This window comes from Chaetodon trifascialis, chromosome 15 (assembly GCF_039877785.1).
Source record: "Chaetodon trifascialis isolate fChaTrf1 chromosome 15, fChaTrf1.hap1, whole genome shotgun sequence".
Lineage (NCBI taxonomy): Eukaryota > Metazoa > Chordata > Actinopteri > Chaetodontiformes > Chaetodontidae > Chaetodon > Chaetodon trifascialis.
The window spans coordinates 16,523,446-16,550,601 of NC_092070.1; the positions used below are offsets into that span (position 1 = coordinate 16,523,446).

Here is a 27,156-nt window from a genome sequence, read left to right on the forward strand (position 1 = left end):
GATCTCCCTTCTAAGAGGGCCAAGGGTCTTTATTATTTATGAGATATAGAGCCTTTCCAGCTGTCCTGCACTTATAAATGGGATTGTGCGAGAAGGTGCCTGACCCCTTTTATGACAGGCTGTAACTTTTCCCCGGTTTTTGTTGGGTCAGTAGAGTACTGTGGACAGTGAGTGTTGGCACAGTATCGTTTCGTGATTCGAGAGGGACGCAGGAAGGCATCCATGCAGGTTTTACGGTAAATTGAGGAGTCACAGGTGACAGCCAGCCCCTCTAACTATGCAGACTGGTTCAGCTGACTACTGCTGCCCTCCCGTCAGCTTCTTTCTTTTTACCACAGCCAGGTCATGCGCACAAAATTGAAGCTGGGAAAGATTTGATCTTTTGGGTTCAGACACATTTACAAACAGCATTCATCCGCTGATTACACAGTATTCTGCGATTGCTGCCAAGCTGGATAAATACATTAAGAGTGAGCAGTTTAGGCCAGATACATAACTGAGATAGTTTGAGACCATGTGGCTATTGAGTCCCCTTTTTCGCTAAACCTAATCTCTCGTGGGGAAATTCGCACGTGGACCACCCTCCTTAAATTGTGTACTCTAATGAACATGCTGATTTCTCCTCTCTTTTCATTTTCCTTGTTCATTCATTCGTTCGTGGACACACCACTGCTGTATGACACAACAGAAAGAAAGACATGGCAAAGTGTTAGAGGGATGAGTTTTGGATAAAAGAGGTTGTGACACAACCTCAACCCACAAACAAAATGAGGGAAGACCCTGATAATGAGTCATGCTTTTGCAATTTTGTCAGCGTCGTGTAAACAGGGTGGCGATATTACATCAGAGTTTGTGAGCAACATATGTAGCGAGGAGCAACAGTAATCCCATGTAATACTGTGAAAAGCTCTTTTAGCATAGCTGATACAGAATCTTTACAAGCCACTAATAATGAGCAACAGAGAAATGGATTAGGGGTGGCATGGCTGGATCTGGGCCACGGCAAGCAACACACACCACAGTTAGTGAGTTGACTGTGTGTCGGCATATGCGCCTATGCAGCACATTAGTCCAGCATATCCCTATGAGGAAATGTAGGTATTTGCAAACAGCAGGTGGTTCAGCATTCAGTTCACCTCTGAAAGCCTTCCGTAATACATGCTGTAAACATGCACACGCTTTGAGCTTGTGGAGGTTTCATGCGCTTAAAGTTGTTTAAAGACTCAGCCTTGAATCCATCACTAAACAAAATTATGTTGTTTACCATTAGATCTACTGAAAGACTCCCTAACTTCCCTGTAATTTTCCTTTTTGCAATTACACTTTTTGTATACGCCGCACTACCGTATTTCTCTCGTATGCGAGTCTGACTCTTCAATATTTGTCTGAATCCAAATGTAGACATCAAAGACGTTCTCTGTTTTTCGCGCTGAGGCGGCACTTTTACTTCACTCAGCAGAGGAATTGCTTGAAAGCTTCTGTTAGAGTCCGGTTGAGGTTACTCTTCAGTTGCTGTAACTGCTCCATAGCTGATATCCTCAAAAATGAATGATCAGGGCTTCAGTGCCCTTTAAGAAGAAGCAGTCAGCGCCTCAGTGATCTGTTTGTCCTGCTCTCTTCTCCCAGCACCTTGTTAAGACCCAAGACCTCACCTCAACCCCACTCCTACACACACACACACACCATGCTGTCTGTCCCCTGTTCAACCCCCTCACAGTCAGAGGCCAGACAGGGTCAAGCAGAGGGCGAGACATTTATGAGGTGTAGATATTTGTGCAGGAAAGCATTCCTCTTGTTGACACTGAGCAACACAGTCTGGATGCTGAGCGAGCTGATCCAGACAGGCACTGAAAAGTGAGGCTGTCCGACCAGTCTGTCGAGTGAGAGGTAACAGAATCCAGGTTATAAACTTTAAAATGAGGAAAGGAATAGAAAACTTTTGGGCATTGACCTGTTTTAGTGGCTTTATTTTTCCCATAGATGCATCATGTTTGGGTAGCTTAATTCAGAGTGCGTCGTTTGTGAAAAATATTGCAAGTACACCTTAAATGTCCGTATTAGATCCCTGATGTAACTTGACTCTGTCGAAGCACAAAGGAGTAATGAAGCCAAACCCTCTAAAAACATGATAATAACCTAAACACCCCCACACACCCACTTTTAACCCCATCTTCAGCTCCAGTGGTGGGGAGAGTCAGCCCTACCCCCATGCTGCTGATGCAGGAAGGGCCATGGCTCAGACACGGGGCAGTGGCCATAGTCAACACTAAAGGTTGTGGTGGTAAACAGAGCTGTTTGTGTTCACTGGGCCGCTGTTGGAGATGACTGATGTGCCCATTAGCCCCTGTCTGGGCATTAGGGGGAGGGGTGGTGGTGCTGGGGCTCTACGCAGGACAAAAAGACCCCTGGGCCGTCAGAGAAAGGTCACTGACCCATATTGTGTCTCCTTCAGGCTTAGCCAGTGGTTGTTTCACTCATTCAGGTTACAGAGATTGGCTTTGTCAAAGCTGACGAGTATGTATGCAAATGGACAGATGCTGTAGGTTATGGATGGTGTTTTCGGGTAGAGGAATATACCTGCTGCTCCAGGCACTGAGTTGAGAAGGATTCATGTTACTGCTGGCATTTATTACACTGCAAAATCCTAAGACTACAGCATGTCCTTGATTTTTTTTTTTTTTTTAAAGAAGAAGAAGAAGAAGAAGCATAAAGGTGTTCTTCATGCTTGTTGGGTGTGCTGTAGTGTGGTTGGTGTTCCACTAGAGAGCGCCCTCCTTTACATCTATCCTCCATTTACCAGATGTAAAAAAATGCATATTATAATCCCTTTATTTTGACCAGAAACAAACATCAATTTGAATAAAATCTGTTTGTTTATTAGGATATTTATTACTTTTTAAAAAAATGTGATCCTATACCACAGATTTATTTGTAAAAATTGCAGCACAATTACAGAAATTACACATTTACAAATCTTGAAAACACAAACACATTAATGTTGATAGGCTCGTTGAGAGGTTTGGGACAAAGTCCTAGTATTAGTTAGCTTTTGGGCCCATCTCATGGTTTTCTACCATCTGAGAGATAAACCAACAAAAAACCAATTCATTTTAAAAGAAAATGGGCAAATGTATTTTATCATGAATCACAAAAATTCACATCTATCTCTGAATCAGTCAACATCATATTTACAGAGCTTGGCAGCTAAACCCAGTAGGCTTTATTTGATGCTGTGACAGATCTGTCTCTATTTACTAAGGAACTCAAAGCCTACGTAAACTTAGTTCAGCCAGAGACACTTACATCAAAGGATTTATTGCAACAAATAAAAGAATTTGGCAGAAAATGTGGCTTGTTCTTGCTTTACAAATGAATCCGAGTAGCCTCGAAATTCTAAGGGGAACACATTGAAACTCCCCAAGGAGTTTAAAGAACAGAGCCCAGCACACAGATATTAATATGTGATATACATAATGCACAACGAGGCAGGAGCTGGCATCGCCGTGTTGAGTAATAAGAAACTAGAACAGGTGGAGGCTGGGGGATGGTTAAGGGAGAAATCAGGCGTGTGATATAGGTAGATATCAACACTATATTCAGCAAAGGCAGCACAGATGATCAGTTTGTCATAAAAGCTCCTTATTGACTTGCCTGATTGTTGTAGTCAAATGATACTGATCAGCTGATGACATGCAAGTGCTTTGCCTGAACGAGTTACTCCAATTGTGCTAATGGGTACATTTTGAACTTCCTGGGTTTTTTTAAATTTCTTTTAGAAAACCAACAAATCTACCTTACATTTGTGGAAAAGGGTACCAATGGAAGTGGACTGGGTTAGTCTGTTTTTAAAATATTGTCTCTTTGGTATCAAATTTTTGTCTCTTTGAATGACAAAATACATTTGAGCTTTTTCTTTCAAAGGCAACATCTTAGTCACATTACAAAACTTCATTCAGACCCTCTGAAATGTCTCACCCTGTTTGTTTCTGTCACCCACAGTAAGCAGTGGTGTTCTAACATTTACTCCAGCAAAATCAAATCACACACACACTGTAATTTGTGACTGTGATAACATTTTTACTGCTCTGAGGAATTTGCTATTTCTGTGTCTAAAGCAGAGCAAAATAATTTTTGCAATTTGATAAAACTGAGTTTTGAAAATAGCAGTAGGTGCAAAATGCTAGATTTAACAAATGTGTTGATGGGAAATGGCAGGTGCGGTAAGATGGCGGGTGCAGTAAGATGAAGGGGACACAGCCAGAATAACAGAATTAATTCACAGAGGTTTGTGGATGAGAAGAATCCAGTGTTGCTTTATTTCTTTTCACTAGATGGCCTCTACAAGACCAGTTTTATTTAAGAAATGCAAATGCGACATCACACCAAGAAAAACAATGTCACATTCTCATAAAGCGCTCTTGGCATGAACAAACAGCAACATTGACAATAAATAAAATGTTGGCGAACAAAATAAAAACTTTGTGAACAAAGAATACTCAGGATTGCATATCAAACAAGACAAAAATAGACAAAATGTACTTGGCACAAATTAAATAAACTTAAGTAATTTTCAGATTGAGTGAACCTACTCTATGTCCATTGCTTTGTGAATCTGATTGTCCTTCACAGTTAGCATTGAGTATGTGCGTGTACTGTACAAAATAGACACAGATGGCTGATGAAACTAAAATAGACTAATTCCGACAAATTGTCAGTACTCTACATCTTACTTTGTCAGTACCTTGACCTTCATAATCACACTCCCAGGTGGCCTTTTGCTGCATATGTTTGCACTAAACAAAACTGCAGGTACATGTGCAAGAAACCATTGTCACAATGCAAAGCCAATATGTATGCATATAGTGGAGGACAAGTCTTCTATAAGTTACCAGTGATTTCTGATTTGAGTTCAGTACAGGTGCTTGACATAGGTTAAATTTAAATAAAGGAAATAAAGATATTAAAAGACACTTTGGTATTTTAGGTCATAATGTGCTGAGCTATGCATTCTTGAGTGCAATGCACATTTAGCACATTTTCATTAAGAGACCCAGTCTTGCTCTAAATTGATTTGTGTGGACATGATTATAGTGATGCCAGGACACTCATCACACACAAATATTGTGTCAAAATTGTATACTCATTTAATTAATCTTAAATCATTTTTGACCCGTGATTGCAGTCCAGTGGGATCTGCCTTGTGATGATGACCAACTGAGAGTTACATAAATAAAAGGTGTGTTTAAAACAGAATAACAAAAAATGCAAAGTAACAGAACACTTTTACAAAAAGCCACATGACCTATTTTTAAACAGAATGACCCCTCTCTCTCAGAAAGTGAGTCTTGTCCTGTTATAGACTAAATCCTTCTGTCTTTGTTTGTGCTCTGTCTGTCTCTGTCTGTCTCAGCAGGGCATACGCAGTGCAACACTAACATCTCCAATCTTGACTTCCCAAAGCAAAGGAAACACAACGTAATGTATTCTACACCGATATAAAAATAAATCAATCGCAAACATGGAAAGATACATCTCATATATACAATAAACTCCTATATAAAATAGCTTTTATGTACATATAGACAACAGACAGCAATACAATAATTGAACTGTACAATGTACACCTGAACAGTTAAGACAGGTGAGAGGTACTGAAGTGTATGGCTTGATTGGGAAAAATTCAAAATATTTACAGACATCAACTTTACATCCTTTACATGTTTTTAACTTCCCTGGAATGAAGAGGTCTAGGGAGAGCCCCATGCCTCACTTTCTTTTCCATTCCCTTCGGTAAGGCTACCTTGAAAGAATTGGTCCGCAGAGACTATTCAGCCTCTTGATACTTTGCACAGTCAAATGCACTCTCAGCTCCCCTTTGGTGACATGTGATAGGAGCTGGAAGCATGAGTCTTAAAACCAGTTATGAAGCTGTCAATCACATGGATCTATTAAAAAGAGATTAGTTAGACGACTGTAACGCCATTAATTGAATTTGCCCAGGAAGACCCAGACACTACTATTCTTCTTGAAAGGATCAACCAGTTATCAACATCCCCTTCACTTCCACAAAGGTTAGATGCCAGTAGACTCCAGTGTGTAACCTCAGACAGAACTGCTTTGGTGCTGACATTTAGTCCATGGGTCCTTGAGGCAAACCCAAGGAACACTTTTTGTCTTCCAAGCCTGAAGGGTCTTGTAGGTAAATTCATGGACTTTTATCCTTCCTCCATAGGAGTCCTTCAGTAGTGTCCTCATGGAGGTTCAGCACAGGATGGAAACCCCTTCAGCAGTGACCAACTGACCAGTGGTGGGGTCATACGTTCCAGCCAGGTAGTAGAGGTCTGGGGAGGTACTGTTCGGCTTCTGATTACGAGTCAGACACTCATACTCCTCCCTGCTCACCACCTGGCACTTATGAGAGATTGTCTGGACGTCATTCTCATCTTCATGACACGACTGGTACAGGGCATGCTGGATAGGGAAAAGACAGGGTTAATTGGATCATTGTATGTATGAACCAACAAAGAAAGACCAATGTCACGTGAAAGTTTCACATGCTATAAACAAATAACAATCACCATTAAAATGTAACCCTCATCGTGGCTCACCTTGCCATCTCGGTGCCTCTTGCCTAGCTTGGTCTCTTCAGGGTGGTAGAACCACTTGACTTTGACCACCATGCTGGAGGTCCAGGATTCCCAAAAGTTCTCAATTCGACCTACATATGGAAGGTTAGGGCGTCCAGCTGAGAGGAATACAGCACAATCTCCCACTCTTACTGTGTCTCTTCCTCGCACGATGGCCTTATAGAAAAGCTTCCTGGCCTTGCCCTTTAGACCTCGCCGCTGTGGAAAACCAGACACTTTGACCAAACTTCCTTGATGATGATGATAGTAATTACCTCTCTTGGCCTCTAGTGATTTAGTATTCACGCTACGTGAACTGATACTATGCAAGAAAAGAAAGACAAATGCTACATCAAAGGTATGCAGTAGAAACATTACTATTCTCACCTGCGTAGGGTCTCCTGACCACCTCCACATTTGTCGTCCTGCAAGGAATGCAGACATCTTGGGCCTTGGAATAAATGAGGTGTCATCTGGAAGCATCCTAGGTTTCTTCATGAAATCCTTAGATGGCTTAGAGGTGGAGCTAGTGCATTCTTTCCTCTTCAGGGACTTGCTGCTGGAGACCTGGTCTGGGGGACCTCCTTTGGCATTGGAGACAGCCACAGCTTTGGCCACAAAGGAGTGCTGGTGTGACCTTGAAGAAGTGGAGGGTTCAGAGGGTTGCAGGAGCCCCCGGTGGGAAGACAGACAACTCTGAAGCATCAGTGTGGAACTGTCCTCATCCTCTGAACTGTAGGAGGAATCATTGTCAGAGGAACACAGGCTTGAACTGGAGAGTGACCCTGAAGAGGAGGAGCTTGAAGAACCAGAAGAGGAGGAAGAGACAGAGAGACGAGACAGGAAGCGGCCAGCCGTCCTTAGTCCCCCTGAGGCCGCAGCCAGTGCAGCCCGCCTTCTCTCTTCCTCTTCATCATCCAGATCGGAGTAGGAGCTGTGACACTCTCTATGGTAGCTGAAGCCCAAGTCGCCATATTCACCCAGACGCAGAGAATCGGAGGGCTTTCTTTGAAGTGTGGTTCCTTTCACAAGAAGTTCTACCCTAGAGGCACCACCCTTTTTGTTGTCTTTAACCAGAAGGACTGGGTGAGAGTAAGCCTCTGTCCTGGGCATGCCACTCACACTGGAAGATCCACCTCGCAACAGCAGAGCCTTGCTATTCTTTGTTTTAGGAGATGTTACTCCTTCATGATCTAACTTGACCAGGAACTCTTGCCCAGACTTCCTGCTCCTTGGCATAACAAGCTCATCTTGCCTGCGCCTCTGGTTATACAGCCCACTTCTAGGGCCCATAGATAAACCTGGACTTGGCCCTGTAGACTGAGAACAGAAGGAGGAGTAGCCATTTGCAATGCTGCTGAAGGAGTCCACCTCAAAGGAGCTACTGCTGAAAAGGCCTTTGGCTGGGGTAGATGCCAGTGGCTGGGTCTGAGGCAAGGGGAAAAAGTCATCCTCCTTTCCTCTCAGTGCCTTCTTGGGTGACCCATTGAGCTGAAATAGGTTGTCAGACATCCTCTTCCTGGTATTGGCCAATGAAGGCCAACCCAGGAAAGGTGAAGGATTTCTGTTGGCATTCTCAGCCTGCTGCTGCTGTTTTTGTTTTTTCCCAGAACCCTTTGGTCTCCCTAGAATGAAGAAAAGTCATGTTTTAACAGTACATCGCAAATTAGAAAACATGACTGTGTCTCATTTGTAATTACTGTACACTGACAGGTTTATTGGTACAACTGTCCAAAACTACAGACATTAAAATCTTTTTCAAGGCTATTTGTGTTGGATTGCATAGCTGGGCAGTGTAGAAACACACAGAAATGTATTTAAAACTTATGAACCCATGGTTGTCAAAGATTGCTAAACAGCAGCCTAAATGAAGACATTTTTGTCTAAAATTCCACATTTGGAATTTTTTCATTCTTACCTGGTCGTCTTTTGTGAACAGTTAGAGTTTGGCTGTTGTTTACTGTATTAATAGCGTTGAGTCTGTCAGATAGTCTGTCACTGATGGGGGCCTGCTCTAGACTAGAACTTCTCTTGGCTGTTGCCCCACTGGGTACCAGCAGGGCAGGAGATGACTCCCCACCTAAAGGACAAGGAGTAAAAAATTGTTAGCATTTACCTAGAGGTAGACAATGCAACGCAACATAAAAGGGCAAATTCCCAGTTATACAGAGGGGAGACACCTACAGTGAATCTGGTATCCTGGGGGCAGCAGGCGGATGTTTGGGAGAGAAATCTTCCCTCGGTCTCCATCATCAAACTCTACCATCACTCCTCCTTGTTTCCCTTCATCAGACGAACCACCTGCAAGAGATAAAAATGCACTTCCTCATGTGAGCAGGAAAATGGGCAAATGAAGTGTATAAATACAGCACAATATATAGTTAAAAATACAGAAGATACACAAGGAAAACAGATCGAGGAAGCTGATGTCTCACCTCTGCGAACATATCCTGGGTATAAGCAGCGTGAGCGTTCACTCCAGTAAGCACATACCCTGGTTCCCTCACTAAGCACAGTCTCCGACTCTGGACGTATATCCAGGACCTGTGGGTCAAACCAAAACATCATTAAGATTCATTTCAGGCTGTACACACACAAACATACATGTATATACACACACACGTACAAACAGTGTGAGAGCCATGGAGCATTGTGCATGGGCAGTCACTATGCCACGTTTCCAAGCGGCACTTATCTCATGCCAATGTGCCAGTCAGGGCTGAAAAGAACGGAAGCCATGATGCAGTAAATCCTGACTTGCTGAGTAATACTAAAGAGGCCCTGAATAGAGGGCTTGTGATTGCAGGTTGCCAGATCCTCCCTCCAACAATGCAGGCAGCCCCAGCATCCGCCGCTCACTGGGGGCTCTTTCAGGTTGCTTTCATTTACTGTTGCCATGGCGAGGGACCCTTTGACTGATGAGGTGTGGATGTGGGTGTATGTGTGTGTGTGCGCATGGGGAAGAGAGAAGGAGCGTGGTGAAAATCGGGGTATTGGTGTCAGAGTAAAAGAAATGGCATTTAGACTAATTTAAAGGCAAGAAAGTGGAAGTATGGCATAATTAGAACCAGCTGCTATCCAACGAGTGTTTAGATAAGACTAAAGTTGCCAGACGTGCTTGGTGTAGAACGGCCAGGAGAATTAGAAAATGGCACCGCGAGCAGGCTTTGTGGGAAAACTAACATTGATCAATATGAGCAAGCTTACATATAAGGAGACAATCAGTCTGACAGTAAATGGACTAACGTATGTGTGAGGGGAGGGGAATCTTCTAACACCTGATTTTGTGGAGAATTGGATGCTGTGGTAATTCTTTGCTAATAGGGAGATATAAACAATAATAGCATGCAGATCTCTTTCAAGAGTGTTCTTGGAGTTACACCTAAACAAACAAAAAACTAATACTGTGCAAAAAAAAAAAAAAAAGGAAGTGAATTTGAAGAAGCGTAATTGAATCATGTGCACCTGTGATGCAGTAATCTCACCTAACTTAAAACACATGTTTCCAGAGAGGTGAAATAACACAAGGTTTCAAGTTTCCTCTCAATATTTACTGAATATTTGATCCCGCTTTAATTGAAAACATGAAGGTTATGGTGAGCAATACCTCATGTCTTGAACTGAAAATGTATGCCAGCTATGTTTTTCAAATAGCTCGTGCTGCACTTCAACATAACCAACAGGAAATTCAACCGCTGTGCATCTAGTCAAACATCACTACATTATAATTCATGCCTTTGGGTGAAATATGATCACAAAACCATTTTAGATGAGGTCCCAGTACAGTTATCATGCTCCCTTGGCAGCTTCTCCTTTCCCCTATTAGAATGACAGCAAAAGCCATTAATCCAAAGCACAATCATGCCAGTTAAACTCTGCTCTATTCTTCCAGGGTCATTATCTCCGGACACTCCATTGTGTGCAAACACAACGTCCTGTGCCCTGTTTGGCAATAGCGAAGACTTATTTCCACAGTTGGAAAAGATGTGGGTTTGACGGCATCGCTTTAGGTGACCCAGCTGTTATTAGTTCACAGAGACCAGCATCCTCTCAGTGCATAAAATGGGACAAAGGTCACCTGCTGCAGCAAGCACTAAAACTCTATTCTGAATGCAAAGCACACCAGGAAGCACATGTTACCTAAATACAAATGAATACCAGCCAAGAATGTGCTGTGGTTTCTACAATGTATAATTATGTCTCATTACACGGATGACTTAGGTAAACTATAATTGTATCTTAACATGAAACTGAGTGAGAGTTACAAATCTTGTGGTTTCAGTAAAAAAGAAATCTTAACCACCCCAGATGCAACTGAAAATGCTAAAGGAGTGAACATTTTTATTGTGAAATAGATATATGTCTTAAGATAGCTTGATAGCCCAACACTTTTGTATCACTCCAGGTCATCATTAGCTAGCTTCTCTGATGTTGTGTCTTGTCGACCTGAGCCTGAAAACAACTCTGTTACAGGGATGTAAAGTCCATGTCATCTCCCATTTAAACTTCAAAATGTGAACGGATCCAGGTGTTTGTGGGATTATCCCACCCACACAAAATCTGGTTTAAAGGACGTTCACAGACACACACACATAAACCCAAAGACCCTGCCTCCCATATGTTCATATTCATTTAAGGGGTTTAGATGGCTCTCAGCGGTCCTCAGAGGCAGTGAAGGGAGGGTGAGAGAGAAAAAGCAAAGGGACTGAGAGAATGGCTGGAAGGCAGCGGAGAAATGCAAAGAGGGTGAAAAGGATGTTTAAGAGAAATAGACGTGTTGAGTGACCCAGAAGACCAAAGAAGTGATGGTTTTCCTCATAACAAAGAACGTTTTAGTGCAGCGGGGAGAACTTACAGCTTCCTGTAGCAGTTGCTCCAATGAATAGATTCTTGGGCGGTTTCCTCTTTCTCCGTCGATAACAATGCTAAAGCTAGAGAAGAAGCACAGCAGAGAGAGAGAAAGATGAGGCTATTTTCAGATGCTTGTATTATGCTTGCCTGGCTCCCATGTCATATGTTACTCCCACTCTGCTGTTGTTATAGCATCTTTTTGCTGCCTGAGCCAGAGGAGCTGTATTGATACTGAGCTCAGCATGGGGCAATGTGGGGTTTGCAATCTAAGGATGAAACACCTAAAGTGGGATCAAAGAGACAAGAAAAGAGGCAAAAATTTGGATACTGGTGATAATTTCTGGGCCTGTTGTGCAAAGTTCTTTTCTTTTTTTTGTGATTGGTAAGATTTTGCATTGATTTTGACCCCTGTGGACAAAAGCGGTACTTGCGTGCATGTTTTAGAAGAAAGATGCAACTTATTTTAATGCTATTTTTGCTTTTTAACCACAGGTGTTTGCACGATGCCTGGCGATGAGGTAATATATGTATTTGTGGCTGTGTAGGATTAAACACTTTGATCTGACGGTGAAACAAATGCCACATTTCCACTAGCGCAGTTCGACTCTACCTGGTTGTTTTGTGTTTCCATTAGGGATAGTACCTGGTACCCGATACTATTTTTAGTACCTGCTCTGGCGAGGTTCCAAGCGAGTAGAAGCGATACTTTATGTGTGACGTCAACAGCCTGTCGGCCACTGATTGGCCGGAGAGTGTCTTCACTGGTCTGCGACGTCCAGCACTGGAAAAACAATCCCGCCCCCTCCATTGTAACGCTGGGCAACAGCAACCGCTGACTTTATTCTTTATTCTCACTCGAGGGAAATGGCTGCTCGTAAAATATCACCGTGGTCCGTCGACGAGGTCCAGACTTTTCTGGGTTTGTGTGTGACAAAAAGCCACAAACGGAGCAGCAAATACAACATCACCTCGATGTCCTCCATTGTTTGTCGGCTCTGTTTGCGTCGCGTACAAATTGACGTCATGGCAGTTTCGCGCAGCCGTGGTATGACGACCCCGCCTACGTTGAGGAGGTACTATGAAGTACTCAATTGTAATGGAAACTCAACCAAAACAAGTAGAGTAGAGTAGAACCGAGTCGAGTAGAGCTGGAACTGTGTAATGGAAATGCGCCAAAAGTAAACTTTGTTTTCGGCCTTGTTTTGTATGATTTAGCCGGACATCTGATCTAGGGACAGGCATTGAGAACAGCTAGGCATCACTTGTGTTATATAATAGAATTTAAGACAGTTGAGGTATTTAGATGAAAATTAGTATTGCCTCATCTATATGTGCATTCAGAAAACATCCTGACTGCTTACATGTCTGGGAGCTCCAGAGTGTGAACCCTGGCAGCATATAGAAGCTCATCCTCCTTGGAAACCAGCACCTTCAGTCCATCAGTGAGGAGTTCTTTGGTCAGGACACAGTTAGGGACTGTAGAAGGAAAAGCAAACATCACAAATGATATTTGAACATCACTGAAACTGAAATCTGCTGCCTGAAACAGTGTTGCAATACCAGTGGTATTTCTTACACTCAGAGCTTTTGTTGTTGTATAGGTGGCTGCTGTCCTCCTCTTCTTCTGAGAAGCTGCTTCCATCCATCTGAAAGCCCTCATCAGCCGCAAAGCTCTCCAGCAGCCGACTCACTGCCCTTCCCTTTGGCTACAGGATGTAACAGAAGGGATGGCCAGAAGAATAAATTGATGCAGGGATGGATAAAAAATAAAGTTGGAATAGAAAGTGTGACAGAAGAAAGAAGAAATTGTTTAGCATGCTACTCAAAGTAGCAATTAACCGCAGGGGACTTCACAGCGCCTGTACCATCTCCTATCAGTAGCCATTTTACTCAAGCATTTTTTTCACTCTGTCACAGCAGAAGGTGTGAGCCACCCCCCCTTCCCACATCTCGTCTCCCATCCTCTCCTCCCCTTAGATTACTCAGCAGGAGGTTGGGCTATGTGCAATGTGCTAAGTACTTTTAATAGTTCTACAGTAACTTCCTCAGGGTGAGAAATCTAGGACAGTAAGACATCACCAGAATTGATAATAGAATGAATGAAGGCTGGCATTTTTGTAGGATTGGATTCTGTTTGCATGTGCCTTCTCCTTACTAAGGATTGAGTGCATTGTGAATTCACTGTGGCTGGTACCTGCTGGTCCTTGCTCCTTCGTCCCCTGCTGCCCTCCTCGCTCTGTAAAGACGGCGCCCCAACCGACCAGCAACTTCTCCTCTGAGGATGACAAGATGAGTGAGCGAGAGTGTGCCACGTCTCCACAGAGACTCGGGGGAAGCAGGGATGGGTGCAGCGTTTGTGCACATAAATGATCGAAAATAATTATGTGTGAAAGGATTCGCACAGTTACGATTTATTAATTTGAGGGAACATATTTTGTGAGAGTTATTAATTCAAGTTTTCAGCTCACACGCACTAATTAAACTGATGGCATTAATTAAAATTAGTGTGTACAAATGATCAAAACCTGACAGTGTGTGCTTCTGTAGGACTAAATATAACTTTCAGTCACCAAATGTTTCTATATCACCCATCTTTACACTACCATGTGCATTTCTGTGATGACAAACTGTATGTAACTTAACACCAAATGGTAAGAGCACCTGTTACTGTATGTGTGGTTGTTTTTATGCTTGGTAGCGAGATATAATCATCTGACATATCTGGGAGGCTGTGATGGCTGAAAACCACTTAGACGAGACTTTTCTTGGTAATATCATGCCGAGACTATACCGTTAATTTTGATCTGTCCATTGCTGTTTGTTGTAAAATTATGTTAGCCTATAAAATGTAGCCAGTGGTCAGTTTTTCTAATTCAGGATATGTAAATTTCTTACCTTATTGATTGCTCCTCTCAGCATGGTGCTCTTGCGGGTTGCCCTCTTTAGCCTCTCGCTGGTGGTTGGGAAGGTGGCCAGTCCCATGCTCCTCCGGTAGCGGTTGCCTCTGGTCCCAAGGCTGCCCCACCGGGGCTCTTTAGACCTGGGTACACATGGCCTTCTAACCCCTTCTGACCGGTGATCTTCATGGTAGTCTTTGACTGCAGTGGCTAGACCCAGCCTACAGGGGGGCTTCTTCCTTACTTTGACCTCCCCTTCTGCTCCAGACAGACTCAGGGAGCCTGTGGAGTTCAATTAGAGAAACAGATTTAGACCAAGCTAACAAGCCGGGAGGAGAAACACAAAACAGATGCTTCCCATGAAGATGTGGGGCAGCTTTGTTGATTCATGAATCAGTTTCAAAGGACGGTCTTACCATAAAGCTCCTGTCTCTGTTTTTTGTTCCTGGCTTTCTGATTGGCCTCTAGTTTTACAACAGATGAGGGACTTGGACCTGTCACGGAGGAGCTAGAAGTGATGTCTCTCGGGGGCTGGGCTCTGTAGTCTTGACCTTCGTCAGTATCATAACTGCCTTCCTCTTCTTCATCATCTGTAGTAGATAGAAAACAATATAACACAGATACGACTATTGGGTAGGTTTTATGAACTTGCCGCTTATCAAATTCATCTTTTAAAGTCATTAAAATCCAGCGAAGCTATTTAACTCACTCTCCATCATTTCGCAGGCACTTCATTAGCATTTAAGTAAATAGTTTAACTGTTCATAGAAATTATGTATGAAGTGCCTCTCCTCTGTGGTATTTCCTGGTGTGGACTTACATGTTACAAAGCTGGGAGTAAGTTTGTTTGTGTGTGTGTGTGTGTGTGTGTGTGTGTGTGTGTGTGTGCATCACTGCGCTTTCTCAAGCAGCTCTTTGACCCAGTCTTCTAGTCTCCAGGGCTGTCAAAGCCTTGCACAGGCAAGTGTCCACAGCTGTGGTTGCACATCTAGCCCAGACCAGCAAACCAGGCCGATCGCCGAGGTGTCAAATGTCTGTGCACACCCCTGTCTGTTACAAGGCATTTATCAACACCTATTTACTCACTTCTGAGTAGTTTAAAAGTGATTTCCAAATTAACAAATGGCACACTTAAAGCAGCATAGCACGTCTTAAAAGGATACCCAGTGATTCAGTGTGTTATTAATACTCTCATCCGACATGAATATTTCAGGGGTTGTTTCTTTGGTTTTAACTTGAAACAGGTCAAATGTGCTTCATGCACTGCAGCCCTGTAGCTCATTTTTTTCAGTGCCACGTTATTTCTGTAGGGTGAATGTTTGTTTAGAGTGTTCCCATCAACCAAAAACACCCTTGTCACGTGGCTGTTCCATCATACATAACACTTTCATTAACCTGACTCGCCAGATGGTTTGTCATCTGAGAAGTCGTCCTTGGAAACAGGCTCTTTGAAAAAAATACTTGGCAGGTGATTGGATAAACCATCTGTCTATCTCTGTCTATCACAGGCTAATTTCAACCAACGAGATCAACAAACCATGCGACGCAGTAGGATAGCTGAAGCTAGTCGGGAGAAGATGTTTTTTCTTTTCCATCGAGAAAAGTTTTCATTTCTGTTCTTTTCTCTTCTTTCAAAGAAGAAATACCATTTGTGATATTACTGATGCTCTAGTAGCATCTATGCTAACGTCTTTAGGAGCCACCATTGTTGTTTTTGAACGAACAGTCGTGCTGTCATCACACGCCATGCTCACCTGTACCTGCTAGTAGTGCCTCATAGGATGCTTATTGGCCAAAACCATTGTGGTTCATCCACAAGCACACACAGTAACTTTTAGCCTGGTGAGATGGATTTTTGCATCGTGTGATCTTGTAATCTAGCAAATCCAGGTCCTTGCGAGGTAACACTTTCATTGCAAGCCACTTCGAAAATCCCCAGTTCGCCCACAAGTGAGCACAGGAAAAGATGCAAATTTCATTCAGTAAGGGTCCATATGAGGAGCCATGGCCAAGTCTTTCTTGTTGTATAAGGGCAATGTTTACCAATAAGCCATAATGGGTTTCTATATTAACCATCATTGTACATGTCTCCTGTCCAGCTCCTGTCAGCCTCACCTTGATCAGAGGAGTCACTCTCTGCAGGGGAGCTCTCTCCCTCCTCCATTGCCTCCTGTCTTTGGCCACGGAGAACCCTCGCTCTAGGCTGGCTCAGACGGGAAGAACCCTGTGTTAGGGTGGTGGATCCCTTTTTTCGTCCACGACGCACCAGTCCAATCCAGCTCTCTTGGGGGCCACTGTCCACACTGGCTGCTGAGGAAGTTTGGAAAACCAATCACAGTTCAAATGAAGGTTAAGAATCGTCAGTGGAATTGAACAGTGTGAGATTGAAAACGCAGCGCTGTCCTTGTTAAAACAGCATGAGGCTCAGTTAGTAGTGTGATTGCCAGTATCTACCTGTGTCGCTTTGTCCCCCAGACTCTCGCCTGGACTCAGCTTTGCTTGTGCCCTGGCTTCTGTGTCTATGCTTGGGGTTGGAGTTGCAAGGTGAAACCTCCTTGTCCCCGGAGCCTGTCCCTGAGAGATTCTTTTTACCCTGGGCTTTCTGTTTGAGCTGAGTCACGTCACTGGCCAGCTTGGAGCTGAGCATGCTGTGAAGACTGCTTTTTCTGCAGCCCTGTGCTTTTACCTGCTGCAACAGAGAGAGATGAGAGAGCCAGAGAGAGGCAGTTACACTCCCGGTCAGGGCAGCCGCAAAAGCATCAGAACGTTAGAGGAAGAGGGCTCTCGTTTGCTCACACACAGAGAAGAAAAAGGAATCGTACAAGCCCCAATAAAAAAGATATTAATATGGAGAGCATAGGATTTGACTCCTGAGGCTAGCACCTAATTAGAAATAGTGTGCAACAAAGGAATATATCAAACACAAAGAAACAAAGAGTGGCCTCTTTCATTTCTAGCTGCATAGAGGACAAAAGGGAGGAGGACAAGGGGACCCTGACCTGTGTGCTGCTGAGTCGCTCAAAGCCTCGACTGGACAGCCTCTTCTTCCTTCTCTGGTTATCTCCGCCCCCTCCGAGGTCCTCAGGCGACAGGGCAAGCCCCGCCCCCATCGACCTGCCAGTCAAAACAAGGGAGAGGCATTCATTAGAGGAGAATGGCGGTGGTTTGAAAGAAAAAGAGGGGGTAGGACATCACAGGGGAAAACAGAGTTGAGTCACCTCTCTGTGGGATCTAATAACTCTCCTTTCTCTGTCTGATGAGCAGAATGACAAAAAAAGGACATGGAGAACCCAGTGTCTGAACCACACACTAGAAAAACTAGGATCTAACAAGGAACGTGGGATTGTTTGAGGGCAGTGTGGCATAAGAAGCCTTAACACTTTATCTAGGGAGTGCCTTTGCAGCCTGTGAAGCACTGCATAGCTTTGAAAGATACAGTAAATGGTTGGAAGGCATTGCATTTGTATGCAGCTCTATTGTTCTCAGTGAACATCATAGCTCTCCAGTTGCATTTTCATATCACCGCAGCACACTATTTCCCCTACACTGAGCAGCATCACAGGCCAACCACTCCAAATGCCCTTGAATTTCCCTCTGGAAGCCTGCCCACAGACCACACCGACGTGAGCCAGGCCATGCTCAAACAAAAGATTAACTTCCCCTCTCCTAGTGTGCGCACAGCCAAGGAAATCAGTCACATTCACAGAGTAAGCAGGGTTTAAATGTGAAGTAGATAAATAAGGCACATTCAACATTTCATGTCAGTTCTTTGTTCGCATATTGTACCACATGCAATTCTGTAACTACACATTGTCGGGAATCAAAAGTGTGTGTGGCGTCTTTGTTCATGTGTAGTCAGCATAGGAGCACAACACTTGAACAAATAGTTTGTAGGCAGGTCTCGTTTGTGTGTAAATCTCATAATCAGTGTGTGTCAGCGTGCATCTGTAACAGAACATGAAAGGAATGAAGGCGTTTGTCGGGCAGTGGGGCTGTCTGCCCACTGACTGACAGGAGAGTGACAGAGGTGGCACTGCAGTGTGAGTTGTCCCTGTGAGGCAGATCCCGCCACGGCTTGCCTTCCGCTGCTGACAAACACAATATGACAGAGTCCCTCCCCTCTGTGGGGGGCTGGTGGGGCTGAGCGTACAGCGACTAATTAAACAGAATTGATTAGCAGGGTTTGCTGCCGAGCAGTAGTTCTCTGCTGCCTTCCCCCCAATCAAAGCAGCACCACAAAGGACCCCAGTGCTCTACCCACAGGAATAACAGAGGCGCACGCAAAAACAAACAATGCCTGCATAAATGCTCATAAGCACACAGCTACGTCCATACATAATTGCACGGATGCATAGAATTCACAGGCAGGGAAGCTTGAATTTATCGCATATGCAACCACTGCCACACACACACTCCCAGTGGTTAAAGCAAATAAGGTGAGGAAGGAGATACTAGAAGGTTGGGCTGTTACCCACTGACCCACTGCCCTTCATCATAGCACCCAAGCGTCAGCCTCTTGTAGGGGCATGAGTGGCAGGTGCAGTACATGCTTTTACATAACCCTGCCATGTAGCTCAACATGGGGCTAATCAGTCCCCAGTCTGCCTGTTTCTTGTTCAGATACGTTGTGTCATTCTCTGCTGCATTGCACACACACGTCTTCAGAAACAAAAGGGTGTACACCGTGGCTGCTTTGAAGAAAAGTAAAAGGACCAGAGCTGTGGCTCACTTGGCTTAAATTTTAAAACAACAGAGAGACAGGCTGCGGTTTACTGTACTCCAGCCTGCAGAACACCCCAGCACCCCCATGTCAGCCCCCACCCTCCCTTCCTCCACTGCACTTCGCTGCGGGGCCCTGGCCCGTTACCCTTTCATTTGGGTGTCATTGTCACCCAGCATCAGCGTCCCCACTCCGATCAGTGCTGGCCTGGCAAGGGGGCAGGGGTGCATGGGTGGAAGGAGAGTGGAGGTGACATCGCAGAGGGGCAGCTGGGAACACTGTGGACCGCTGCCCAGAAACCACAGTGAGAAAAGAAGGGAAAAGAGAAGATGGAGAGAGAAAGAGAGAGAGAGAACACTGTGACATTTAGTGCTCTGAGCCTTTCCAAACCCTGATGACAAGGCTAATTGAAGCTTGACAGCAACCTTTATCCCCTAGATCCTGTTTGGCCACCCCCACCAAACAGCAGTAGTACCCCTGTTTTGACAAAAGCTAACGCTTGCACTTTTTTAAATATTATCAACTAATTTTGAGGGTCCTTGTTCCTTGAATATCCTCCCCTCCAATCTCTTTATCTCTGTCCCCCTCTGTGTTTTCATTCAGCTGTTCATTCCTCTAATTGTTTTCTTTTTCCCCCTCACACACACATGGACAATGTATGAGAGCTCTAAATGTCAGCTTATCTCTGACCGCCTGTGCTGTCTGACCATCATGTTATCCTTTGGACCCCTGGTGACCCTGTGGGGCTGTGGTGTGTCACATTCCTGCTGTTGGGACAGATTACAGGAGAATTCACAGTACTCTAATTACATCCTCTGCCTGTCATCCCCCCCAGCCAGCAGCCAGCTCCCTCAAAACCCATCCCCGCTGAACACAACATGCACTACAATAATGCTACCGGGGTCTAAGATCAGCTGGGTTGAAGCCCAGTGAGGCCAATGAGTGCTTTTCTCAGTAAGTGTAGTCCATATATCAAGCGTACACAAAAATTCTGCACTTGCAGACGAACACTCAGCTGATACCGATTATGCTGTTATACAATTAATGTCAGTGTTGATAAGATTAGAAGGGGTTCAAGTGGACTTCCTTGAATGGTTCAGCTGTGTTCTCCCATTTCCTGTTTATGCCAGGGAGAGGCAGTCCCTCTATACCAGTGATTCAGGGGGGCTTATCAGGCAAGACTGGACCACAGCCAGCCAGCGTAGATGGGCTGAGTGATACTCACTTGACTTTTCTTTGGCCCTCAGATGAAGACACTGGACCTGTGGTGAGGGTGGGTTTCCGCTTCCTTGGCCGCCCCGGTCCTCGCCGCGCTGGGCTGCGAGGTGTTTCCTCCTTCCTGCTTGCACGCAGAGGTAAACACACAAGCAGACAGGCTCTGAGATACTACACGCAAGGGTTGTTGTAGCAGAGAATACAGTAAGAAAACATTTACTTTTGGAGGATAAGGTCATACTCACTGATGATCGTGCTTCCTCTGAAGTTTCACCAGCTCCTTCTGCTTCTCTTTGTAGCGACGCTGTAGCTCAGCCAACTTCACACGCATTGCAAGCTCAGGACCGTCCATTGTTTCCATGGTACCTTTGGCCGGGCACACCTGAGATACACATCATTGGTGGTTATTTTTGACATTAAAAAAGCTTAAAAAGTAAAACACATTTTTAACAACGTTATCTATTCATTTAATTAAATGAAAGACATTAAAACCCTGTTAGATTTTTGTGATTTTGGTAAAGATGATGCAGGCACACTGTAGTTGCAGTCTTACTGGTTCATTGCGAGGCGTCCAGCTGCATTTCCTACGTAAATTGAGGATCCTGCGGGCTGGGAAGGGTCGCCCTGAACCTGTACTGCTGCCCTCCTGGGAGCCCATCTCCAGTGCACGGGCTGTAGCCAGGGTAGCAAGGCTCTGGAGGTCAAACATCAGCAACTCCTCTTCTATTCCAGAACAAAAGAAAAGACATTGATTTGGTTTATTGTGTCCACGTGCATGCTTGATTTAGTTTACGGTTGAACTGAGCTCATTTCCTTAAAGCTCAGAACGAAACAAGAAAAACGGGGAGTTTGTGAATGTGAGTGGTACATGTGCACATTCAGCACTGAAACCGCTACTTTCGGCTGATTATTTCAGCAGTAATGGTGTGATATAGCAAATAAATGCTGAGGAAGAAAGACACTGAGGGAAATTGGACGCATTAAGCCAATATGAGGAAGCAGCAGCATATCGTTTCAGAGGTCATATCAATGTGGACTCACCAGATGCTGCTATGTCTGCGGCCATCTGGGCCAGCCTCTTCTTATACAGCCCTACCTGCCTGTGGCACTGACTGTACTATCTGCCATCAATGGACTGAGCTAAAGGCTGAATATGAGGGGTTGCAGCCTAGTCACAGAGATGGAGAAACATAAAATTTTGTTTACCTACTAACACTGTCTTGCGTCTTAACATATATAAATAAAAAACGCTGATTCTTCTTCTCACTTGTTTCAGTACTTGTTTTGGTTAAGACTACTGTTGTGACTCGACATGTGCCACTTCCCTGAGCTGTCAACAGTATCACATCACAAAGACAACATCACTGACTCTGGAATCAGTTGATGATACCCTTTTTATAGAACCCTCTTTTGGGAGCAGTTAAATGCATTAGGATGCTGTGGTAAACACAAAACATCCTTTTGCATGAATAAAAAAAAAACACATGGCGCTTTGAAAAACAAGGAAGCTTTTAAAGGCACTTTAAAACAATGGGGTCTAATTAGCCAGGCAATGCTCCAGGGTGCTGAAAACATCGACTGCTTTTGTGATTACACACTAACTTTCAGTAACGTGTTGTGTGTGGGAGAAAGGGAAGCCAATTGGTGTGTCTCTTTTTTTCTTTCTGTTAAAGTGTGTCTATTTGCAATTGCGTGTGTGTTTTTATGTGTGTGCACTTGTGCACACGTGTGGATCAAACAGCGGCAGGATGGAGAGACGGATCCCTGAAGGGAAAGAGAGGGAGTGAGAAAGGGAGGTGCACACCCCTCACTAGTAGTTCAGCCCTGTCCTCCTGCTTCTTCTCCCTCTCCTGAGGCCTCTGCATCGTTAGAACAGCCTTTTAGAAAATAAAAGTGCCTTTAACACACCAAAGAAGAGGAACGGCAAGCAGGCATGCAGACAGCTTCTCTGGGGACATGTTAGAATCCACCAGAGGCTCTTGAGACCAGCAGGAAGAGAGGAGTATCTGGGAGGGAACACAGAGCGACACAGGCTAGGCCTGAGGGGGGAGTGGGAGTTTGTCTCAGTGGACGCAGAGGAAAAGGAGGGTAAACTACGAGAGAGAAGTGCATTCTGCTGATATGAGTGTGTTTCTGTGTGCATGTAAATGTGTGCAAGTAATGGAGGACCCACAGTCCCTCACCCTGGCTTTTCCCACAGGTGCGCTTTTGCTGTTGCAGCTCCAGATCTGCCAGCTCACTCAGAAGCTCCATACCCTGGTGGGGGTTGGGCTGTGATGGGGCAACTGACGGTGTGCTAAGAGGGAACAAGGGAAATGGAGGTACGTCTGTGCAGAAGGCAGCAGCAATCAGCAGCTCCAGACTCCAGTAGCAGGGCACAAGAGGTTTGTGGGGCACAGCGACAGTTGCCTGGCTTGGGCTACAGGCGGAAGTTGAGGCAGGGGAAAGACAGACAAAATCCACTGAGGTGTCATCAGGAGTCATCTCCTTCTTGCTGTCCTTTGTCCCCTCCAGGGCCGGGGACTGAGTCTCCGGGGCTGCAGGGGAAGCAGGGTCAAGCTCGATGATGGTGGGCAGCTCTGGATCCTGCTCTCCAGGCATGTTGACCTTTTGAGCATGCTCCACCTGGCTCTCCTCACCCACCGCCTCATCATCCTCTTCCTCTTCCAAGGTGATGACAGCTCCTGGCCTTTCAGGCTCCTCTGTTGAAAGGGGGACTGGACAGGAAGCAGCCTCGCACACTGGGCTCTCAGCAGGAGGGCAGACCAGGACATCTTCCTCAGCGGGCCCCTGCTCCTCCACCTCCTTTTCTCCAGGCACATAGTTGGCTGCTGTTACTACTGCTCCCTCCACCTCCTCCCTCTGTTCCAGAACTCTCTCAACCACTCTTTCCTCCTCTTCTTGCTCCACTTCCTTTGGTGGGAGAGGCTCTGGGAGGGGCCTGACCACCGCTTGGCACTCTAGCTCCTCCCCCAGGCTGGAGAGGGACTGGGGAGCATGCTCAGCAGGCTCCACTTGGACTGCTTCCAGGTCAGCTGGCTCAGCCAGTCGAACATCCTGAGGGGAGGGCCCGCTCCGATAGCCCATGGCAATAGCAGGGTAGGTGTATCCAGGAGGCAAGTCTGTGGAGAGAAAGTATAGATAGAGTCATAAATTGTAAATATTGGCTAAACGATTCTGGTAAAACCTCCCACAAAGGGCCATTATTTTGTGATATATTATCTGAAAGCACACTTTTTCTTAAAGTCGGCCTTACATTTAGGTGATGTTAATGCAAATCTGAAATCCTTACACATCAGGCCCACTCTAACTTAACTCCCTCGTCACCTTTGAGGTCAAATGGGATGAAATCCAGGAAAAGGAAAACCACTCTGCCTTGATCTCTTCGCAGTAGGAAGAGTAGCAGACCACATGCAACCTTGTGTGAGTGTGTTATTTGAAGTGGGCCAGGCATTTGGTTTATCAGAGCACCTGACACAATTCCTCTGGCGTGTGGCGGCAGTTAGCCAGACATTAATGATGATGAAGAGAGTGCGGGGCCTGTGGAGGTGGAGGGCTGCTATTGAGGTGTTTCTCAGTCATTACTGAGGTAACGGTACTGGAAAGCCCCAGCTCAGCCGGCAGCCATTTTCTGCAGCTTTGAGCTGTTCAGTCAATCAGGGGCTTGCCAACAGAGCCACCCACACATATTACCACAACACCAGCAGAAGAAAAGGATCATTAACAACGTTGGCTATTCCAATTACCACTGTGTATAATGTAAAATGTGCTGCTGTATCCTAGAATTCACTGTCCTTTTTCTGTTGCTGTCTCAGAGTTATTAGGCGTAACATCTGTCACAAGCAGCATCCTAAACTGATTACAAACAACATGTCCTTTGAAAGCTTTCATCTGATCTTATCAATGTAGCTCGTACTTAAGCCACAGCATGCAAAGTATCAAAGGCAGACAGAAAACTTTGATTGTCTGCGTATAGATACTTTTGGCTTATGCTTACCAGGCTCCAGAGACTCTGGGTAATCCTGCGGGGGCTGTCCCTCTCCTCTCTTGTCCTGGGATTCGGCCCCCTTGGGCATCTGAGGTGGGGCAGGGCTGATGGCAGGTGAGTGAGGGGCTGCTGCGGCAGGGCTGGGAGCAGGGCAGGGTGTAGAGGGAGTGCTTTTGGGATGTGCTCGTAGTGAGGGGGACTGGCAGCACGGGGACAGGTGAGCAGCGCAGGCCCCAGGGGGAGAGGTGTTCCTCTGAGGTGGGTTGTAAGCATAGGGCTTGGCAGGTTTTGACGTTCTAGGCTCTGAAATGAGTTCCTCCAGTTCAACTGATGGCTCATCGGGCCTCTTCTGCATCTGTGGTGTTAAAATAAAGTTATTTTAATTTCTCTAGCATGTGAATCTGCAATAACCAATTCCTTGCAATCTAATCATTGACACAAAAAGCAGCCTATATTCAGCAATTCACTCTATCCCTGTGAGAAAATCGGCATATCCCAGAAAAATATGAGGAGAGTTAAAAATAGACTAAATACTCGTGAAATTTAAGTCATGACTCACTTACCCTGCTTGACTTTTTATAGATAGATAGTTAAATAGATCTGTGTTAATCAAACTCTCTTCACTCTAATGCTTTGTGCACAGTTTAACTTTAGAGTCACCTGTGAGTTGTGAGTGGCGTGATGCCGCATGTCCATGGCGTGCACAGCTCTGTGCTGCTGCTGCTGCGGCGGCTGCTGCTGCTGCTGCTGCTGTTGCTGCTGCTGCTGCTGCTGCTGCTGCTGCTGCTGCTGCTGCTGCTGCTGCTGCTGCTGGGTTTGAGACTGTGGTTGTGGTTGCTGTGACTGGTGGCTCTGGTGCTGATGCTGATGCTGGAGCTGTTGGTGCTGCTGGAGAGCGTACAGCTCCTGTTGCCGTAGAAACTGGGAACGGGAGTACACAGCAGGATGTTGCATGTGGGAGGGAGGGCCCCGGGTGCCATACACAGGGGGCCACAGCCCTGGCTGCTCCATCACATCTAATGAGAAAAAGGAGGAGGAATGTGACAAAGGGGCTACCTTAGAACAAAAAGACACACATGCACATACACACTTAGGCAGCCTTTTCCTTTCAGATTCAACACTGTGCGCAAACACACTAGAATACAACATTGTGTTATCCATATCTCTCATTATCTACCTCCCACACACCCATTTCAAAACAGTGAAACCATTATGGATCATTTAAAAATCATTGTATTCACATTTTATAGCAACGACATAGACAAATCTCTTTTAAAAAAAAAAAAGATTTTTGACTCCACAGAACAACATCTCCCCAGGCAGCAGCAATCCCACACTCTCCCCCGCTCTGAACAGAAAGCTGCTTCTTAAGAACTGCCTTGAGAATTTGCCGGAATGCTGGAAAAAAGTCATGACAATGATGAAATGCGAACAGATGATGATGGTTCTAAGTTGATTAGAGGCCAAAATACGAGGCTGGAAATGCAAGTTTGTCTCGCCGGAGCATTCAGCGTGGACTTTCCGCAGAAAAGCCCCACCTGCCCAGCCAAACCACAGAAAAAGGTCTGCAAAAGGGTCCAGCAGGAAGCTTAGTTCCCATGTCTGTGGACAGCCGTTTTCATTATGTGGCTTTAAGAACCAGTACAACGATGTGGGTGATGCGCTATGACAAAGGTCCCTCTTGAGAAGTGGTGGGCCTACATTATAGGACCCTCAAAACTGGTATTTTTCCGGTCTCTCGCCCTCACTCTCCCCTCCACCCCCCTTTTTCCTCGACACACCAAAAATCCTTGTTCAGAGACATAAACTTGGATACACAAGTGTTTCCTGTGGGAAAGCTTTTGTGGATGCACTTCCTTTCTCGGCTGAAACTCCTGCAGAGCACAGAAGGAAACGAACCGTTGAAAATTGTGAGCTAATTAAATGTCACAGCTTGTTCACTGAATATGTGTCTACAATGAGTTTTGAGAAGTGATCTTTCCTTCACTTACACACTTCCTCCAGTATGGTTCTTGTGCGTCTTTGTCTGTTGGGGTGGGGGGTGTACACATAGAGTAGAGCTTTGGATGAGTACCCTGACCCTTTCAGAACCCTATTCCTGCTGGGCCAAGCAGGTGGTGAGCAGGAAATGTTTGAATTTTGGTGTGCGTGTGCATGCATGCTTGTCTGTGAATGAGCCCATTAAAGGAAAGTTCATCAGCAGTCTTCACAGGATCACTATGATTACTGGCAGTTCTTTTAATGGTAGACTCAGATGTATATGTACACTGAAATAGACTAGTCAGCAGGAGGAAAAGCTATGGAATATTGAATACATTTGGTGAATTTCTAATTTATGGGGATTTACGCAGATTATGAGGGCAAATACATACTGTGTACATGTGAGGCTGTACATGCAGAGTTGCTTGGCAGACTGATTTGTTCAAAGTGCTTTATAAATATGCTCAGTTTTACAGAGGAGAAAGCAAGGTTATGGCATACCCAGGTGATGGGTGGCAGGGTGGGTGGGAGGCTCAGTGGGTAGGACCACCAGCTGGCCAGAGGGGTCCTGAGGCAGAGGCAGGACTGGCTGCAGAGGCCCTGGCATGGCTGCAGAGAAACCTGGGGGCAGATTCTGGTGCAGGGCTGTGTGACCTATACCTGCTTCAAAGAAAGGTTGTCACTTTAGATTTACACAAATCACATTCTCACTGTTACAAATATACTGTCACTACAAATCACGACATGACCTGATCGAACTTGAAATCATAATCACTAAATCATGAAATCAAGTCTAAACTTAACTTGGAACCAGTGAAAAGATGCTAAAGTTGAAATGCTCTGTTCTCTTCACCACAATGTAAAAATCCTGACTGCTGA

General features: G+C 45.1%; 1 protein-coding gene across 8 annotated transcripts in view; it reads right to left on the reverse strand.

Annotated features, from left to right (window-relative positions):
* Positions 1-3,766: 3,766 nt before the first annotated feature.
* LOC139342878 (BAH and coiled-coil domain-containing protein 1) overlaps positions 3,767-27,156 on the reverse strand; it is a 65,779-nt gene continuing 42,389 nt past the window's right edge. For 4 of the 8 annotated variants that reach the window (XM_070980145.1, XM_070980148.1, XM_070980146.1 and 1 more), the window contains 22 exons: positions 26,779-26,940; positions 24,958-25,313; positions 24,307-24,652; positions 22,493-23,431; positions 20,863-21,032; positions 20,555-20,691; positions 20,320-20,433; positions 17,374-17,488; positions 16,829-17,063; positions 16,490-16,684; positions 14,791-14,964; positions 14,373-14,656; positions 13,672-13,752; positions 13,054-13,183; positions 12,839-12,953; positions 11,482-11,557; positions 9,062-9,170; positions 8,811-8,927; positions 8,545-8,706; positions 7,014-8,251; positions 6,609-6,845; positions 3,767-6,471 (listed from right to left, as the gene is read on the reverse strand). In XM_070980145.1, coding sequence (XP_070836246.1) covers positions 6,262-6,471; positions 6,609-6,845; positions 7,014-8,251; positions 8,545-8,706; positions 8,811-8,927; positions 9,062-9,170; positions 11,482-11,557; positions 12,839-12,953; positions 13,054-13,183; positions 13,672-13,752; positions 14,373-14,656; positions 14,791-14,964; positions 16,490-16,684; positions 16,829-17,063; positions 17,374-17,488; positions 20,320-20,433; positions 20,555-20,691; positions 20,863-21,032; positions 22,493-23,431; positions 24,307-24,652; positions 24,958-25,313; positions 26,779-26,940 — 5,702 coding nt within the window. In that variant the 3' untranslated portion in view covers positions 3,767-6,261. The remainder of the gene's footprint in view (positions 6,472-6,608; positions 6,846-7,013; positions 8,252-8,544; positions 8,707-8,810; positions 8,928-9,061; positions 9,171-11,481; positions 11,558-12,838; positions 12,954-13,053; positions 13,184-13,671; positions 13,753-14,372; positions 14,657-14,790; positions 14,965-16,489; positions 16,685-16,828; positions 17,064-17,373; positions 17,489-20,319; positions 20,434-20,554; positions 20,692-20,862; positions 21,033-22,492; positions 23,432-24,306; positions 24,653-24,957; positions 25,314-26,778; positions 26,941-27,156) is intronic. The other 4 variants (XM_070980147.1, XM_070980153.1, XM_070980150.1 and 1 more) reach the window with 3 other exon arrangements.